At 46.7% G+C, this 20,022-nt stretch overlaps 1 protein-coding gene across 2 annotated transcripts; it reads left to right on the top strand.

The window, feature by feature from the left end:
* Nucleotides 1-16,639: 16,639 nt before the first annotated feature.
* Nucleotides 16,640-19,286, top strand: LOC123489869. Of its 2 annotated transcripts, none has more exons than XM_045220221.1 (2): nucleotides 16,640-18,001; nucleotides 19,256-19,286. In XM_045220221.1, exon 1 carries the CDS (start codon nucleotides 16,689-16,691, stop codon nucleotides 17,604-17,606), a length of 918 nt encoding a protein of 305 aa, XP_045076156.1. In that variant the 5' UTR covers nucleotides 16,640-16,688; the 3' UTR covers nucleotides 17,607-18,001; nucleotides 19,256-19,286. The 2 variants fall into 2 exon arrangements, with proteins under 2 accessions (XP_045076156.1, XP_045076155.1); XM_045220220.1 differs by lacking the exon at nucleotides 19,256-19,286 and adding an exon at nucleotides 18,959-18,997.
* The last annotated feature ends 736 nt before the right edge of the window (nucleotides 19,287-20,022 follow it).

Here is a 20,022-nt window from a genome sequence, read left to right as displayed (position 1 = left end):
TGTTCCACCAACTCGGCATCAAGAAAGCTTCCATCGGCACCTGAATCGATAAAAGCGTTAATCGCTAAGCTCTGATTCCTGTTCATAAGGGTAGCCGGGAAACGGGGTCTGACAGAGGTATTGAGAGGTCGAAACTGGCTCGCTAAAAGTCCTCCCAACTTTAGCGAGCCGCGCAGTTTGACGACCGCCGGGAACAAGTGGCGAGGTAATGTCCCGAACCACCACAGTAGAGGCAACAGTTAGTCCTACGTCTGTGTTGGCGCTCCTCCTTGGTTAACCCGTGCCGCCCCACTTGCATGGGTTCAGAATCGGGAGACAGGACCTCTCCACTAATCCTGTGTGGTGGACGATGATCGACGTATTCTGGTCCAATCCCCGACCCGACTGGAACCTGAGAAGCTGATCGGTTGGACGGGACCCATTGCTTCTCCCTCCTTCGCTCTCGGACTCGATTATCCACCCGAATAGACAAGGCTACCAAGCTGTCCAGGTCACTAGGCTCCGGATAGGAGATCAACTCATCCTTGAGCTGCTCCGACAGACCCTGGTAAAAGGCCGCTTGCAGAGACTCCTCATTCCACCCACTCTCCACAGCCAACGTCTTGAACTCGATCACGAAGTCGGCCACGCTGCGAGTTCCTTGGCGAAGCGAAAACAGGCGCCTAGCTGCGTCCCTCCCTCGGACGGAATGGTCGAAGAGCTTCCTCATCTCGGCCGTGAACCCCTGGTATGAAGCCATGCAGGGATCCTGTCGTTCCCAAACGGCTGAAGCCCACTCCAGCGCTCGACCACGCAGCAACTCAATCACAAAGGCTATCCTAGCCTTGTCTGTGGCATAAGAGTAGGGCTGTAGATCGAACACTAACCCACACTGCATAAGGAAGGAACGGCATCTTCCCAGCTCCCCCTCATATTTATCCGGCGTCGGAACCTTGGGCTCACGGAAGGACACAGCTCCAGAAGCGGCAGGCGAGATGGGTGAAACCGGTAGTGGATCCTCCACCGGAAACTTGCGCTGGTTCTGGACCTCCGTCAGACCGGTAGAAAGGTTCCGAACTGACAACGCGATCTCCTGTAGTACCGTGCTATGATGGCCCAACATCTTCTCCTGATGGGTAATGGCATGGCGAACAGAGTCCAGGTCCGCTGGGTTCATTACTGGCCGGATCGTTCTGTCACGGTTTACTAAGCCAGAACCCAGAAGCAGACCAGGACAAGGTAAGTGGTGTCAAAGGTGAGTGTTTATTTAACTGATCCACGAGTGCTGCTGAATAATCCAGGGAACAGAGCGGGCGGCGTGGATGAGTTGTTGAGGGTGCAGTAGTTGGTCCAATGATGGCTCGGCAGCCGCCGACCATCAGGCAGAGGTTGGGTGAAGGTTCCGGACGAGTGACTGCAGGGAGAACAAAACGGAGGTAAGCATACAACAAGCAAACAAGGTGCAAAACAACAAAACTAATGCTCTAAGCTCTAAGACTGATCCGCTGATAAACATACTGTTCATGGCTAACGATCCGGCAGGGAATGGATGTTAGGACAGAGCCTAAGAAGGGTGATGATCAGGACCAGGTGTGCAGATTGCTGATGGGATGCAGGTGCGGAAATCAAGAGAGCTCCCGCCTAGCAACGTTGCCCGGCAACCAGGCAGGGAGCGTTCCAGAACCCTCGGGAAACTGGAGATCCCGAGCAGAAAAACTAGTACCCAGACAGAAACCGACTCAGACTGCAGGGATCGTTACATGCTTTGTGTTTTATTTGAAGGGTGTGGAAGGAAACCCTGGAGGAGGGGAACGAACTCGCTCGGCTGGTAAGAGAATGAGAGTTAGAGACTTAGACTATCAGTCAGTGAGCTCTTTTCTAGCCTTTCAACAACTAGTTAGTACAGCCGAATATATCTGTTGTGAAATTACACTAATGGGACTTCCTGTTTCCTACGGCAGACCTGGGAAGTAAACACCTGCCTAAAAATGATTGACATGGAGCACAAGGCTGTCTGCAAGCTCCGCCGCTCTATGCACCCCACCTCACCAGCTGGCGCTGACATGTGAGTTCCATGTACTGCCCTGTATACGGCTTGCTCCATTCATCTACACATCTGGAGCTATGCAGAAAGAAACTAGGGCACTGTTTTCTGTGTGAACATTGCACATTGTTTAGCTTTCTCTGCTGCTTTTTGTTGATTTCAGCGACCCTAAGGTCCACAGCATCGTGGAGAGAGCTGTGAGGAGCATTCTGGAAAAGCTGTCCAATGAGCCCTGTAGCAACCTGCTCAGCCCATCCCAGGTGGTGGTGGAGCTGGTGCCCAGGATCCTCCTGGCCCTGTGGCTTCAGCCAGAGGAAGGCCATTCAGATCACCCCATCCTCCTAAGCGGGATGGCTGTGAGTATGGTGGTGGCCGTAGGGGAGAAGCTCTCCAGCATGTTGAAGGCCTCTTCTCCTCACACCCCTTTCTCCCGGGCTGCTGCTTTTGACTCTGTGAGGTCGATCCTCGGGAGAATCAGCCAGTCCTTCTCCCTGGATGACATCAATACCCCTTTTTTTATGAGCTCTGTCTGTGCCTTTGTGGCGGACGAGGTGAAGAGCTACTTCCAGCCTACTGCAGACACCCTGCCAGTTCCCCCTGTCCTAGTGGTGGCCGTCTCCGCCACACTACCAGCTGACATCCAAGCAGGTGAGTAGCACTCATAGAGAGCACTCTGACAGATGCCTTTTGTCATGGCATCCTGGTGCCTTGTAGTAGTAGAGCCAATCAGGATTTTAATTGTCACCCCTAACACAGATGCAGACCAGGCTTCTTCCCACCTGGAGGTTGTGGAAATCCCCCATAACACAGAGGCAGACCCAGCTTCTTCTCACCTGGAGGTTGTGGACATCACCCCTAACACAGAGGCAGACTCAGCTTCTTCTCACCTGGAGGTTGTGGACATCCCCCTAACACAGAGGCAGACCCGGTATCTTACCACCTGGATGTTGAGGACATCACCCCTAACACAGAGGCAGATCCGTCTTCTTCTCACCTGGAGGTTGTGGACATCACCCCTAACACAGAGGCAGACTCAGCTTCTTCTCACCTGGAGGTTGTGGACATCCCCCCTAACACAGAGGCAGACCCGGTATCTTACCACCTGGATGTTGAGGACATCACCCCTAACACAGAGGCAGACCCGACTTCTTCTCACCTAGAGGTTGTGGACATCACCCCTAACAAAGAGGCTCACCTGGCTTCTTCCCACCTGGAGGTTGTGGACATCACCCCTAACAAAGAGGCAGACACGGCTTCTTCCCACCTGAAGGTTGTGGACATCACCCCTAACACAGAGGCAGAGCCAGCTTCTTCCCACCTGGAGGTTGTGGACATCATCCCTAACACAGAGGCAGACCCGGCTTCTTTCCACCTGGAGCTTGTGGACATGTCCCCTATCACAGAGGCAGACCCAGCAACTTCCTACCTGGAGGTTGTGGACATCACCCCTAACACAGAGGCAGACCCATCTTCTTCCCACCTGGAGGTTATGGAAATCATCCCTAACACAGAGAAAGACCTGGCTTCTGCACACCTGGAGGTTGAGGGAATCACCCCTAACACAGAGTTTGACCCAGCTTCTCCCCACCTAGAGGTTGTTGACATCACCCGTAGCAGAGAGGCAGTCCTGGCTTCTTCCCACATAGTGGTTATGGACATCACCCCTATCACAGAGGCACACCCGGATTCTTCCCACCTGATGGTTGTGGACATCACCCTTAACACAGAGTCAGACCTGGCATCTTCCCACCTAGTGGTTGTGGACATCACACCTAACACAGAGGCACACCCGGCTTCTTCCCACCTAGTGGTTGTGGACATCACCCCTAAAACAGAGGCAGATCCGGCTTCTTCTCACCTGGAGGTTGTGGACTTCACCCTTAACACAGAGGCAGACTCGGCTTCTTCTCACCTGCAGGTTGTGGACATCACCCCTAATACAGAGACAGACTCGGCTTCTTCTCACCTGGAGGTTGTGGACATCACCCCTAACACAGAGGCAGACCCGGCTTCTTTCCACCTAGAGGTTGTGGACATCACCCCTAACACAGAGGCAGACCTGGCTTCTTCCCACCTGGAGGTTGTTTACAAAAGCCGTAGCACAGAGGCAGACCCGGTATCTTACCACCTGGAGGTTGACGACATCACCCCTAACACAGAGGCAGACCCGGCTTCTTCTCACCTGGAGGTGTTGGACCTCACCCCTAACAAAGAGGCAAACCCATCTTCTTCCCACCGTAAGGTTGTGGACATCACCCCTAATACAGAGGTAGACCCGGCTTCTTCTCACCTGGAGGTTGTGGAAATCACCCCCTAACAAAGTGGCAGAACCCGTCTCTTCCCACTTGGAGATTGTGTTCGTCACACCTAACACAGAGGCAGAACCCGTCTCTTCCCACTTGGAAGTTGTGGACATCACCCCTTACACAGAGGCAGACCCGGCTTCTACCCACCTGAAGGTTGTGGACATCACCCCTAACACAGATGCAGACCCAGCTTGTTCTCAGCTGGAGGTTTTGGACCTCACCCCTAACACAGATGCATATCCGGCTTCTTCACTCTTGGAGGTTGTGGACGTCACACCTGAAGAAAAGCCTCTCATGGTGGCCGTCTCCGCCACTCTGCCATCTGACATCCAAGCAGGTGAGCAAGACTTATAGAAAGCACTCTGACAGGTGCCATTTGTCATGATAACATGTAAAGTGTTGGTCCCATGTTTCATGAGCTGAAATAAAAGATCCAATTCAACTGGCCAGTGTTTAGAACCTTCGGATTGCATTTATTTACATTCTGTCCCGCTTTTGTCCCTTTCCAGAGGATGTTGCTGTGGTCACCCTGGACGTCACCCCACACGTCACCAAGGACGTGACCCTAGATGTTCCATGCAGGGCGAGGGAAAGGGGCAGTCCGGCGTTTTTTTGCAGGCTTTGGAGGGCAGTGTGCTGCTGCGCTTGCCACAAGGAAGAGGAGGAACAATATTAATTATTCATTAGACCAGAAACAGGATTGAACCATTAAAATTAATTTTTTTGCATTATAGTTGCCTTCAATTCTGATTTTCTTCTGTTTAATTCTTAATTAATTTCAGAACATTTCTCTAAACTTTGTGGAGTACGTTGTGTAAATAAGTGGGAAACATCCCAATCCCAATTTTAATGCTTTTAATAATTTACTTATTACATTTTTTTTTATGTGTTATTTGACAAAAAAGTGGAGGGCGCTCAACCAACTTTGAGTCGAGGTGCAACCAAAAACCTTAATCATAATATAAAAGGAAAAGCGCAACTCTTTCTCACTATTAAAAATGCATTGTTTTATTTAAGCAAGGTTAAAATATTAACGTTTTGGCCTAGTCTATGACCATATGCAAGTTGTGTTTGCCCAGTAAAATGGGGAGCCAGACTCACCCTGGTTCTTGAGGGTTGCAGACACTGAATAATTATCATTTGAAATTAATGGCACTTTTCAAGTCTTGACTAAATATCTTTAATGAATATGAATTAAACATTTTGTTTAATTTTTTTATTTCAACTTTATATAACCAGGTAGGCCAGTTGAGAACAAGTTCTCATTTACAACTGCGACCTGGCCAAGATAAAGCAAAGCAGTGCGATAAAAACAACAACAACACAGAGTTACACATGAGATAAACAAAACATACAGTCAATAACACAATAGAAAATCTATATACAGTGTTTGCAAATGTAATAAGTTATGGAGGTAAGGCAATACATTTAGTATTAACACTGGAGTGATAGATGTGCAGAAGATGATGTTCAAGTAGAGATACTGGGGTGCAAATTAGCAAAATAAATAACAATATGGGGATGAGGTAGTTGGGTGGGCTAATTACAGATGGGCTGTGTACAGGTGCAGTGATCGGTAAGCTGCTCTGACAACTGATGCTTAAAGTTAGTGAGGGAGATAAGAGTCTCCAGCTTCAGAGATTTTTGCAGTTCTTTCCAGTCATTAGCAGGAGAGAACTGGAAGGAATGGTGGCCAAAGGAGGTGTGATATACCTGCAGGAGCGCATACCACGGGTGGGTGTTGCTATGGTGACCAATGACTTCAGATAAGGCGGGGATAGATGACCTGGAGCCAGTGGGATTGGCGACAAATATGTAGTGAGGGCCAACCAACGAAAGCGTACAGGTCACAATGGTAGGTAGTATATTGGGCTTTGTTGACAAAATGGATGGCACTGTGATAGACTACATCCAATTAGCTGAGTAGAGTGTTGGAGGCTATTTTGTAAATAATATCGCCGAAGTCAAGGATCGGTAGGATAGTCAGTTTACGAGGGCATGTTTGGCAGCATGAGTGAAGGAGGCTTTGTTGTGAAATAAGAAGCCACTTCTAGATTTAACTTTGGATTGGAGATGCGTAATGTGAGTCTAGAAGGAGAATTTACGGTCTAACTAGACACCTAGGTATTTGTAGTTGTCCACATATTCTAAGTCAGACCTGCCGAGAGTAGTGATTCTAGTTGGGCGGGCGGGTGCAAGCAGCGTTCGATTGAAGAGCATGCATTAAGTTTTAATAGCGTTTAAGAGCAGTTGGAGGATACGGAAGGAGTGTTGTATGGCATTGAAGATCATTTGGAGGTTTGTTAACACAGTGTCCAATGAAGGGCCATATGTATACAAAATGGTGTCGTCTGCGTAGTGGTGGATCTGAGAGTCACCAGTAGCAAGAGCGACATCATTGATATACACAGAGGACAGAGTCGGCCGAGAATTGAACCCTGTGGCACCCCCATAGAGACTCTATCTGAGAAGTAGTAGTTGAACCAGGCGAGGCAGTCATTTGAGAAACCAAGGCTATTTGTCTGCCAATAAGAATGCGGTGATTGACAGAGTCGAAAGCCTTGGCCAGGTCGATGAAGAATGCTGCACAGTACTGTCTTTTATCGATCGCGGTTATAATATCATTTAGGACCTTGAGCTTGGCTGAGGTGCACCCATGACCAGCTCGGAAACCAGATTGCATAGCGGAGAAGGTACGGTGGGATTCGAAATGGTCGGGTGATCTGTTTGTTAACTTGGCTTTCAAATACTTTCGAAAGACAGGGCAGGATGGATGTAGGTTTGTAACAGTTTGGATGTAGAGTGTCACCCCCTTTGAAGAGGGGGGATGACTGCGGCAGCTTTCCAATCTCTGGGGATCTCAGAAGATACGAAAGAGAGTTTGAACAGGCTAGTAACAGGGGTTGCTACAATTTCTAGCGTCTAATTTTAGAAAGAAAGGGTCTAGATTGTCTAGCCCAGCTGATTTGTAGGGGTCCAGATTTTGCAGCTCTTTCAGAACATCAGCTATCTGAATTTCAGTAAAGGAGAAGCCGGGGGGGGGGGGGGCATGGGCAAGTTGCAGCGGAGGGTGCAGAGCTGGTGGCTGGGGTAGGGGTAGCCAGTTGGAAAGCATGGCCAGCCGTAGCAAAATGCTTATTGAAATTCTCGATTATAGTAGATTTATCGGTGGTGACAGTGTTTCCTAGCCTCAGTGCAGTGGGTAGCTGGGAGGAGGTGCTCTTATTCTCCATGGACTTTACAGTGTCCCAAAACTTTTTGGAGTTAGTGCTACATGATGCAAATTTCTGTTTGAAAAAGCTAGCCTTTTGCTTTCCTAACTGATTGTGTATATTTGTTCCTGACTTCCCTGAAAAGTTGCATATCGCGGGGGCTGTTCGATGCTAATGCAGTACGCCACAGGATGTTTTTGTGCTGGTCAAGGGCAGTCAAGTCTGGGGTGAACCAGGGGCTATATCTGTTCTTAGTTCCGAATGTTTTGAATGGGGCATGCTTATTTAAGATGGAGAGGAACGCACTTTTAAAAAACAACCAGGCATCCTCTACTGACGGAATGAGGTCAACTACAATTGACTTGAGGATCAGAGCAGGAAGGCTGACTGGCTAGCCCTGAAGGCCCTCTGCCTCCACCTCTGTGTGGTTAATCTCAGCCAAGAGGTTGTATGGGTTTTCTGTCTCTCTCTGGGTGTGAATCACTATCACTATGACCTCTTGCTCAGCCTCCCCTCTCATTCCTTGCTCACAGGAGCAGGTGTGATGGCATCCAGGGTAACTCTTCCTCTCCTGTATCTAACCCATCTTTCTGGCTGTGAGTTCGATTGAGGTCACTCGTTCTCTCTCCCAGGGTGTTGGATAGTTTCTCCTCCTCTGTGTCTTGTGTATTTTCTACATTGTAGAATAATAGTGAAGAAATCAAAACTATTAAATAACACATATGGCATCATGAAGTAACCAAAAACGTGTAACACATATCAAAATATATTTGAGATTTGAGATTCTTCAAAGTAGCCACCCTTTGACTTGATCACAGCTTTGTACATACAGAATAATACGAAATGTTCTGAGACCAGGTTGCGCTTTCACCTCCCCCGGTAAGAGGGGAATAAGGTAACCTCAGAGTTACATTCAAGGATACTTTATTGACACACACGGATGAAATGGACATGGAAAGGTAGTGGAATGATAGTGGTCCTGTAATGGACAGATAACAGGGGTAATGAATATGCACAAAAACTGATAGCACAAGTAGAGCAACAACGCTATTAACAAAGGAAGGGCTGTATTAATGGCATAATGCTACCTGCGGAGTATTACACAACACAGTAAACACAGAGAGGCAACTTACAATAGGCAATGGTAGTAACTATAAAGAACAACAAGCAAGAATGATATACATGTTACAAACTCACTTTGTGCATGTACACTATCCCACGGTATCTCTGTGCATTCAAATTGCCATCGATAAAATGCAATTGTGTTCATTGTCCGTAGCTTATGCCTGCCCATACCATAACCCCACTGCCACCATGGAGCATTCACAACATTCACATCAGCCAACAGCTCGCCCATACGCTGCTTTACAAGTGGTCTGAAGTCGTGAGGCCAGTTAGAAGTACTGCCAAATTCTCTAAAGCCGCCTTGGCTTATGGTTGAGAAATAAACATAAACGTATCTGGCAACAGCTCTGGTGGACATTCCTGCAGTCCGTAAGCCAATTGCACGCTGCCTCAAAACTTGAAACATCTGTGCATTGTGTTGAGTGACAAAACTGCACATTTTAGAGTGGCATTTTATTGTCCTCAGCACAAGGTGCACCTGTGTAATTATCATGCTGTTTAATCAGCTTCTTGATATGCCATATTTGTCAGGTGGATGGATTATCTTGGCAAAGGAGAAATGCTCGCTATAGGGATGTAAACAAATTTGTGTACACAATTTGAGAGAAATAAGCTTTTTGTGTGCGAATGGAACATTTCTGGGATTTTTATTTCAGCTCATGAAACATGGGACAAACACTTTACATGTTGCGTTTATATTTTTGTTCAGTGTAGTTATTAGCTGGGGAGATTGGGATCCTATCTGGGCTAGCTCAAGCCAACCTCATGGTTAGTAGTATGACAGAGAAAAAATAACAAGACACATTTAAACATCACAAATCTGAGGGGGCAAGTGACCCTGTGCCCCCTTTGGGCATGACGTCTCTGCTATCAACCACATCATTCTGTCTCCGTGAATATTCAAAACAGACACATTCATTCAGGTCTGTTACTGGTCCTACCATATAGATCAGGGATGGACAATTCCAGTCCTTGGGGGTTCGGAGGGTGTCACACTTTTTCCCCATCCCTAGCAAACACAGATGATTAAACTTATTGCATTCTAAACTGAAACCCATGAGTACTTGATTATTAGAGTGAAACGTGTTAGCTGGGGCTGGGGAAAAAGTGTAACACCAATCAGGTCCCGAGGAGGAGTTGCCCATCCCTGATATAGATGCTCTGTTTGCACGCATCGAGGGATGTGGTGACAGTGGAGACAAGGGAGCACACAGAAACAGCTTTGTCCTTTTAGAAAGTCGTCATAATCCTTAAATAAATATGATATGTATGCAAGAAATGCAGAGCCACTTCCAAAAACATATTGACAGAGTCTAGTATCTAGTAATCTAATCAATTAGTTTTCAACCCCTTTGTTATGGCAAGCCTATATAAGCTCAGGAGTAAAAATGTGCTTAACAAGTCACATAATCAGTTAGATGGACTCACTATGTATGCAATAATAGTGATTTTTGAACGACTACATAATCTCTGTACCCCACACATGCAATTATCTATTAGGTCCCTCAGTCGAGCAGTGAATTTCAAACATAGATTCAACCATGAAGATCAGGGAGGTTTTCCAATGCCTCGCAAAGAAGGGCACCTTTTGGTAGATGGGTACAAATAAAGCAGACATTGAATATTCCTTTGAGCATGGTGAAGGTATTAATTACGCTTTGGATGGTGTATCAATACACCCAGTCACTACAAAAATACAGGTGTCCATCCTAACTCAGCTGCCAGAGAGGAAGGAAAACGCTCAGGGATTTCACCATGAGGCCAATGGTGACTTTAAAACAGTTAGAAAGTTTAATGCTTTGATAGGAGAAAACTGAGGATGAATCATCAACATTGTAGTTACTCCAAAATACTAACCTAATTGACAGAGTATGCAATCACTAACTGTAAGTCGCTCTGGATAAGAGCGCCTGCTAAATGACTAAAATGTAAATGTAAAAGAAGGAAACCTGTACATGCATTGTGTTTGCAATAAGGCACTAAAGTAAAACTGCAAATAATGTGGCAAAGAAATGAACTTTATGCCCTGAATACAAAGCATAATGTTTGGGGCAAATCCAACACAACACATCACTGAGTACCACTCTTCATATTTCCAAGCATGGTGGTGGCTGCATCATGTTATGGGTATCCATGTCAATGGCAAGGACTAGATACTTTTTTTGGATAAAAATAAATGGCATAGAGCTAAGTACAGGCAGATTCCTAGAGGAAAACCTGGTTCAGTCTGCTTTCCAACAGACACTGGGAGACAAATTCCCTCTTCAGCAGGACAATAACCTAAAACACAAGGCCAAATATTCACTGGAGTTGCTTACCAAGACGACATTGAATGTTTCTGAGTGGCTTAGTTACAGTTTTGACTTAATTCGGCTTGAAAACCTATGGCAAAAAAAAAATGGCTGTCTATATAATGTATGATGCATATATTTTACAATCCAGTTGTGCAAAGCTCTTGGAGATTTACCAAGTAAGACACAGCTTTAATCGACTCAGGGGTGGGAATACTTATGTAAATGAGATATTTCTGTATGTAATTTCCAATACATTTGCAGAAATTTCAAAAGCGTGTTTTCAATTTGTCATTATGGGGTATTGTGTGTAGCTGCGTGAGAGAAAATATTATAATTGAATCCATTTTGAATTCAGGCTGTGGAAGAAGTTAAGGGGTATGAATACTTTCTGAATGCACTATATACCTGCAAGAAAGTGATAAATAAGTGACTGTTTGAAAGGGGTCATATAAACATTGCCTTATTTATATTTTTACATATAACATAAAGTTAATTCTGTCTGAAATAGTCATGCTATAATGGGCGTCGTTTCTCAGACCAAATTTCCATTCTGGCTCAAACAAAGCAATCTGATCATGCTCCAGTCAAAAACAGCTATAGGGAATGCCTATACATTGTCCAATCTCCTTCCACACATTGATTTCATCTTTATTCAGAAAGAAACAAACTTAAAATTAAGTGTTGTTTCAGTGTCTTGTTGCAGGTTGTGCAATGTTCAAAAGAGTGTGAGAGAAAAAGCATTAACTTGTGTGTGTGGTGTCAAGTGTGGATGGTCCTATGTATGCAAATAGCCGAGATTGGATATTTCAGCACAATGGACAGCAGCGACTTTGGGATAGCGAGATCTGTAATTCAGCAACACATGACACTGGATAGCGGCTGTCTCAGGTGAAGTTGGCATTGGGAAAATCCCATCTAATGGGAAACGAGGCATAGGAGGCAAAAAGACTGAAGGAGAAGACTCCCACAGGAACTCTTGGCTTAACTGTTCTGCCACATTCATTTCAAATGTTACATTTTTCGATTTGTAAATAAAAGGGAACACATCTGCAAATAATGTAAACTGACTTTTCTAACTACACTGTACAGCTTTAGTGTGTCTGCGTTCATAGGTACAACTGCAAGCAATTCGCTTCTCAAATCCTTCTCAAATGTCTGTTTAATGTGAGAAATAAAATGAAAAACAACTCTTAGACTAATACAATGCATACTGTCACGAATTATTACTATTCCCAACAAGACAACGAAGTGATGGTCTTTACCCGCCATGGAGACTTATAAAGGCTACTTCCCCCCACCAAAAGTTCCCACGCTGAGCGATGTTGTTTACTACATCATTATGCATATAATTCAAGTCATACCTTTATTGTCATTCATGCTCTTATTTTTAACCGAGTAGTTTTGCAAAACTGTAACCTGCGTCAATTCAGAGCTAGGAAATATTGAAATAATGTGCTTAAGAGGACCACACCCGTCGCTATGGGCGGGCCATAGGGGGCCGGGCCCGTCCCAAAAATGCTTGGCACCCCCCACTTGAGGCACAGATCTCTTAAAAAGTGAGGTGGAACTTTCTGAGGTGGAAGTTGGGAGAGTTATATTTCAGTGAAACGTAAGTGAAGGAGGCCCCGCTCTCTCGCTTTCCCAGATGTTTAGTTCATTTCATTCCGATCTCCTTTGCATTATTGTAGCCATTTTCTGTAGCCTGTCAACTATGCGTCTGTCTATCCCTGTTCTCTCCTCTCCGCACAGGCTATACAAACGCCTCACACCGCGTGGCTGCTGCCACTCTAACCTGGTGGTCCCTGCGCGCATGACCCACGTGGAGTTCCAGGTCTCCGGCAGCATCTGGAACTGCCGTTCTGCGGCCAACAAGGCAGAGTTCATCTCAGCCTATGCTACCCTCCAGTCCCTCGACTTCTTGGCGCTGACGGAAACATGGATTACCACTGAAAACACTGCTACTCCTACTGCTCTCTCCTCGTCTGACCATGTGTTCTTGCATACCCCGAGAGCATCTGGTCAGCGGGGTGGTGGCACAGGAATCCTCATCTCTCCCAAGTGGACATTCTCTCTTTTTCCCCTGACCCATCTGTCTATCTCCTCATTTGAATTCCATGCTGTCACAGTCACTAGCCCATTCAAGCTTAACATCCTTATCATTTATCGCCCTCCAGGTTCCCTTGGAGAGTTCATCAATGAGCTTGACGCCTTGATAAGTTCCTTTCCTGAGGATGGCTCACCCCTCACAGTTCTGGGTGACTTTAACCTCCCTACGTCAACCTTTGACGCATTTCTCTCTGCCTCCTTCTTTCCACTCCTCTCCTCTTTTGACCTCACCCTCTCACCGTCCCCCTACTCACAAGGCAGACAATACGCTTGACCTCATCTTTACTAGATGCTGTTCTTCTACTAATCTCACTGCAACTCCCCTCCATGTCTCTGACCACTACTTTGTATCCTTTTCTCTCTCGCTCTCCTCCAACACTACTCACTCTGCCCCTACTCAGATGGTAATGCGCCGTCGCAACCTTCGCTCTCTCTCTCCCGCTACTCTCTCCTCCTCCATCCTATCATCTCTTCCCTCTGCTCAATCCTTCTCCCTCCAATCTCCTGATTCTGCCTCCTCAACCCTCCTCTCCTCCCTTTCTGCATCCTTTGACTCTCTATGTCCCCTATCCTCCCGGCCGGCTCGGTCCTCCCCTCCTGCTCCGTGGCATGACGACTTATTGCGAGCTCACAGAACAGGGCTCCGGGCAGCCGAGCGCAAATGGAGGAAAACTAGACTCCCTGCGGGTTTGGCATCTTTTCACTCCCTCCTCTCTACATTTTCTCCCTCTGTTTCTGCTGCTTAAGCCACTTTCTACCACTCTAAATTCCAAGCATCTGCCTCTAACCCTAGGAAGCTCTTTACCACCTTCACCTCCCTGCTGAATCCATTTTGAAAAGAAGGTTGACGAAATCCGATCCTCGTTTGTTAAGTCAAATGACACTGCTGGTCCTGCTCACACTGCCCTACCCTATGCTTTGACTTCATTCTCCCCTCTCTCTCCAGATGAAATCTTGCGACTTGTGACGGCCGGCCGCCCTACAACCTGCCCGCTTGACCCTATCCCCTCCTCTCTTCTCCAGACCATTTCCGGAGACCTTCTCCCTTACCTCACCTCGCTCATCAACTCATCTTGACCGCTGGCTATGTCCCTTCCGTCTTCAAGAGAGCGAGAGTTGCACCCCCTTCTCAAAAAACCTACACTCGATCCCTCCGATGTCAACAACTACAGTCCAGTATCCCTTCTTTCTTTTCTCTCCAAAACTCTTGAGCGTGCCGTCTTTAGCCAACTCTCTTGCTATCTCTCTCAGAATGACCTTCTTGATCCAAACCAGTCAGGTTTCAAGGCTGGTCATTCAACTGAGACTGCTCTTCTCTGTGTCACGGAGGCTCTCCGCACTGCCAAAGCTAACTCTCTCTCCTCTGCTCTTGTCCTTCTAGACCTGTCTGCTGCCTTTGATACTGTGAACCATCAGATCCTCCTCTCCACCCTCTCCGAGTTGGGCATCTCCCGCGCGGCTCACTCTTGGATTGCGTCCTACCTGACAGGTCACTCCTACCAAGTGGTGTGGCGAGAATCTGTCTCCGCACCACGTGCTCTCACCACTGGTGTTCCCCAGGGCTCAGTTCTCGGGCCCTCTTCTATTCTCGCTATACACCAAGTCACTTGGCTCTGTCATATCCTCACATGGCCTCTCCTATCATTGCTACGCAGACGAAACAAAACTAATCTTCTCCTTTCCCCCTTCTGATAACCAGGTTGCAAATCGCATCTCTGCATGTCTGGCAGACATATCAGTGTGGATGACGGATCACCACCTCAAGCTGAACCTCCCGGGGAAGGACTGCCTGTTCCATGATCTCGCCATCACGGTTGACAACTCCGTTGTGTCCTCCTCCCAGAGTGCAAAAAGCCTTGGCGTGACCCTGGACAACACCCTGTCGTTCTCCGCTAACATCAAGGCGGTGACCAGATCCTGTAGGTTCATGCTCTACTACATTCGGAGAGTACGACCCTGCCTTACACAGGAAGCGGCACAGGTCCTAATCCAGGCACTTGTCATCTCCCGTCTGGATTACTGCAACTCGCTGTTGGCTGGGCTCCCTGCCTGTGCCATTAAACCCCTACAACTCATCCAGAATGCCGCAGCCCGTCTGGTGTTCAACCTTCCCAAGTTCTCTCACGTCACCCCGCTCCTCCGCACACTCCACTGGCTTCCAGTTGAAGCTCGCATCTGCTACAAGACCATGGTGCTTGCCTACGGAGCTGTGAAGGCACCTCCGTACCTTCAGGCTCTGATCAGTCCCTACACCCAAACGAGGGCATTGCGTTCATCCACCTCTGGCCTGCTGGCCCCCCTACCTCTGCGGAAGCACAGTTCCCGCTCAGCCCAGTCAAAACTGTTCGCTGCTCTGGCACCCCAATGGTGGAACAAGCTCCCTCACGACGCCAGGACGGCGGAGTCACTCACCACCTTCCGGAGACACTTGAAACCCCACCTCTTTAAGGAATACCTGGGATAGGATAAAGTAATCCTTCTACCCCCCCTTACCTCACCCCACAAAAAAAATTAAAAATAAAAAAATTGTTGTAAAGTGGTTATCCACTGGCTGTAAGGTGAATGCACCAATTTTGTAAGTCGCTCTGGATAAGAGCGTCTGCTAAATGACATAAATGTAAATGTAAAAAAATATATATATATATATATATATTATAATAGTTGCTAATTTTGTGTTGCATTAATGTTGCATTCTTTATCATTAAAACATTAAAAATATAAAGAAACAATGGTGTGATTTTGTTTGATTGATGGGAATCTACACTGCAACAGCCTATCACGGCCTTAATAAAAAGAAAGTTAGGCTACGTACGTGACGTAGCCTACGTCAGTGTAGCCGCTCAACAGTTACCGCGCATTTTTGAAAGCTGGATGAGTTTTCGCCGGCTTACTCGCTTCAGTTCGTCATATATATCCGTAAGTGGTTGAAAAGCCCACCAACAGTCTCCTCTGCCAAATTGGATACGACACCGACGCCTCCTGATGTTGTAGTTGGAGAAGGAGACCCTGGACGACAGTCTGAGCCTGATGCTAGTAGCTCCGTGGAGTCCGGGGCAGCATTTGGGCCACAACTGCCTGTTGAATCAGTGGGTATGAGTGACCTCGGCATGGACAAACCCAAACAGGTTGTGTTGAGGAAATATTCAGTCAAAATGTTTGGTTAAAAAAAACGATCATTTTCCTCTAGCTGGTATTTGAACAGGGACTGGCTTGAGTACTCGGTGGAAAAGTACTCCGCATTTTGTTATGCGTGCAGGAAATTCAAATCTGTATCATCGGACGCGAACTTCTCCATTAAGGGATGTAATGATTGGAAGCATGCAATTGGAACAGGCAAGGGCTTAAATAAGCATGCAGCTTCAAAATAACATTTAGCCTGTGAAGCAATGTGGAGAGATTCAGAAAAACGTAGAGCGACAGGAAAAGAGATTTCCACTCTTAAATTTAGAGCAACTGGCTCGCAACAGATACTACATGTCAGCTGTAATTGATATGCTGGAGTTTTTAGTGGTGAATCAATTGCCGTTACGTGGAGATAATGCTGGTTTTGCCAGTGCGCTAGTGATGCGCCGGACTCAGCACGGACAAAATCCTGAGTCAAGTTTATGATGGCGCATCACTCATGTCTGGCAGGCATGGTGGTGTGCAGAAATTGCTCCAAAACAAGCTGGATCGTAACATACCATATATTCACTGCTTTAATCACCAACTTCATCTGGTTGTGATTCATGCCATGTCCAGTGAAGCAGCTGTCGATGATTTTTTTGGAGTATGCAACATGCTGTACAACTTCATCAGGAAGCCAACCGTGGCTATTCTGTACAAAGGCGATACCCTGAAACGTCTCTTGAACCAGAGATGGACTGGCCACTTGGCAACGGTCAAAGTTGTGGTGAAGAGTTTTCACGACATATCCACATTACTGACCGAGGTGGAAAACACACGAGGCCTTGGAGCGGAGGTGCGCGTCGAGGCTACGGGGCTGCTTCGTGCCATTACGCAGCGCAGTTTTCTTTTCATTGCGCACCTTGTTATGAAACTGTTGTCACTTTTCGAGCCGCCTAACAGACTACTACAGGCCGAAGATATGGACTTGTTCACTGCGGTGACACTTGTGAACAGCGCTTCTGACTGCGTGAAGACAATGCGCGCAGAAAACGAGTTTTCTGCACTGTGGGATCTCTGCGCTCCTCCAGCATCGGCCACCGAGGCTGTGCCGGTGACCGACCCTGGTCCAAGCAAGAGAAGACGCACAATTAATGAGAACCTCCGCGGATTTGCAGTTGAAGAAACAGTTGGTCAGCCACAAAGTGACATAGATGAAAAGACTGAGTTCATGAGATTGTTTTACAGTGTTGTCGATGCTGTGCAAGGAGAGATGAATGCGCGTTTTGGAGAGCGCAGTAGCGAGCTCATTGGCGCACTGGCTGCTTTGAACCCAGAGGCCGAGGATAATTTCCTGGACCCATCAAAGTTAACCCCTCTCCTGGTATTAGCTGGAACTGATGTGGTTGAATCTGAATATACTGTGGCTCGTTAGTGCCTGGTGAAGAAAATGACTGACACCCCGGTTACCCCCGAAGATGGAAAATGGACAATAGCCAACATCCTCAGCACATTCAACTGTGCACTCCAGGCTATGTCGACTGTTTTCACAGCCTACACACTTGCCCTAACCTTAGGAGCTTCCACAGCAATGTGTGAAAACTCATTTTCCACGCTCAAAAGCGTCTTCTCAGAGCATCGACGCAGTATGCTGCACTGACGCAAGGCCCAGCTGATTCAGCTTGCTTTTGAAAAGGACCTCACTCACAAGTTTAAGTCCTAGTGGAAGGATACTTTGATGAGGAGGTTCTGCTCGGAGAAACACCGCCTCCCGCTGTACTGACAGGAGGGACTGGAGAGAGGACAGCGCTGCCTCCACTCAAAGTACCGGTAGGTTCAAAGTCTCTGTGTGTGTGTGTCTCATGGCAATGCATATCCCTCTGTTGACTGCTTTAAAATGCAATGTTTGAGAGATGCTTCTGGTGTTACATCTAATATGTTGTATAGTCAAGTGTTTTATGGATATTCATAATATTGCTTCTATGTAATGTGGTGTAGGCTATAGGCTACCTGGTCATATTGCTTTTGGTTATGTTTAATGTGATGATTAGGTGTTGCGCAAATAGAGTATACGATTATTATAAATATATGTACTGTAGGCTAATAATAATTGTGCCCTGCCCTCCCATGCATTTCATATGCCCCCCTTAAGACTGAGGTCTGGCCGGGTCTGAAGAGGACCCCTGACACGCACAACAGGATAACACAACAACCACATTTTCAATTGAAAATCATTGATTTAAATGGATGTGGTCAATAGATTTGTATAGGCATATATACTCATTTAATTTAACTTGTAAGCCAAGGTTGGATTAGTAGGTCTATGCAACATGCACCTGGATAACCGCGTCATGAATCGGAATGGGCTCCAATGTCCTCATATACACATTATGACAAAATAAAGAGCTTAATCTTTCACGAAATAAAGACATAGAAGAAAACAGGTTCTAGAAACTCAATTTCTCCATGGCAATAGAATGTAAACATGTATATTGCGCCAAACATAACCAAATATCGCCTACAACTCAATTCTCAGTGCCGCATATTGGACGACTCCACAGGCATTGATCATTCGCGACTTTAAGTAATTCCTGTTATCTCTAGAGCATCCCGTATATCTATAGCGCTGCATTTCGTCCCCCTCTGACCATGGATAGGGTTGGGAGCATTCCTGAGTTCACTTATGGTCCCACTAAGGTAATCTTAGGAGATATTCCTTTTAGCATACTGTAAATGCCTGTGCATAATGTACCTAATAAAGCATAATTATTTTAATTATCTTCAAAGGAATTCTGTAGACGCAGCCTTTATTTTCAGACTCTGCAGGCCTGCTGGGAGGAAGTATATTACAATAAACAGGTAAGATTCATCCCACAAAAACAGTAACCACAGAAAAAAAGAGAGATTTAATCCCAAAACAAGAGTTTTATTTCAAGACAGTTTAGAGAAGATGGTCATAAGAGTTCTTAATATCACTTGCAAATTGTGAGACATGAGCAGTTGTGAAATGTTGCGAGAGGCCCTTCTGAAAGCACATTATATGGTCTTTAGTGGCACGGTCTCACACCTTACCTCATCTTGCAGAAGAAGCTCATGGTCCACTATCTGCTGCTCCAGAGTCGAGGCCAGGTCTCGCCCCATGTCACCATGGAGCACATGAGCGACTGGCTGGTGTCTCAGGGCAAAAATCCCTTAGGGAGAGGTGAGTACCACGTCAGCTCTCACCTTCACTGCCATTCTCTGTCACCAGCAGCACTCCAGGAGGTGTGGGTAAAATAAACAACAAAAAATAGGAAGCCAGGAAAGTTGAAATGCTTTGTGTTTTATTTGAAGGGTGTGGAAGGAAACCCTGGAGGAGGGGAACGAACTCGCTCGGCTGGTAAGAGAATGAGAGTTAGAGACTTAGACTATCAGTCAGTGAGCTCTTTTCTAGCCTTTCAACAACTAGTTAGTACAGCAGAATATATCTGTTGTGAAATTACACTAATGGGACTTCCTGTTTCCTACGGCAGACCTGGGAAGTAAACACCTGCCTAAAAATGATTGACATGGAGCACGAGGCTGTCTGCAAGCTCCACCGCTCTATGCACCCCACCTCACCAGCTGGCGCTGACATGTGAGTTCCATGTACTGCCCTGTATACGGCTTGCTCCATTCATCTACACATCTGGAGCTATGCAGAAAGAAACTAGGGCAGTGTTCTCTGTGTGAACATTGCACATCGTTTAGCTTTCTCTGCTGCTTTTGTTGATTACAGCGACCCTAAGGTCCACAGCATCGGGGAGAGAGCTGTGAGGAGCATTCTGGACAAGCTGTCCAATAAGCCCTGTAGCAACCTGCTCAGCCCATCC

This window comes from Coregonus clupeaformis, unplaced genomic scaffold, assembly GCF_020615455.1.
Source record: "Coregonus clupeaformis isolate EN_2021a unplaced genomic scaffold, ASM2061545v1 scaf3385, whole genome shotgun sequence".
Taxonomy (NCBI): Eukaryota; Metazoa; Chordata; class Actinopteri; order Salmoniformes; family Salmonidae; genus Coregonus; species Coregonus clupeaformis.
Note: the sequence above shows the minus strand (reverse complement) of the source record. Positions and strands in the feature narration are given on the sequence as shown.

Bases quoted from the DNA above. Each gene is read 5' to 3' on its own strand.
- LOC123489869 (XM_045220221.1), top strand. From the start codon at position 16,689: ATGTCTGGCAGGCATGGTGGTGTGCAGAAATTGCTCCAAAACAAGCTG.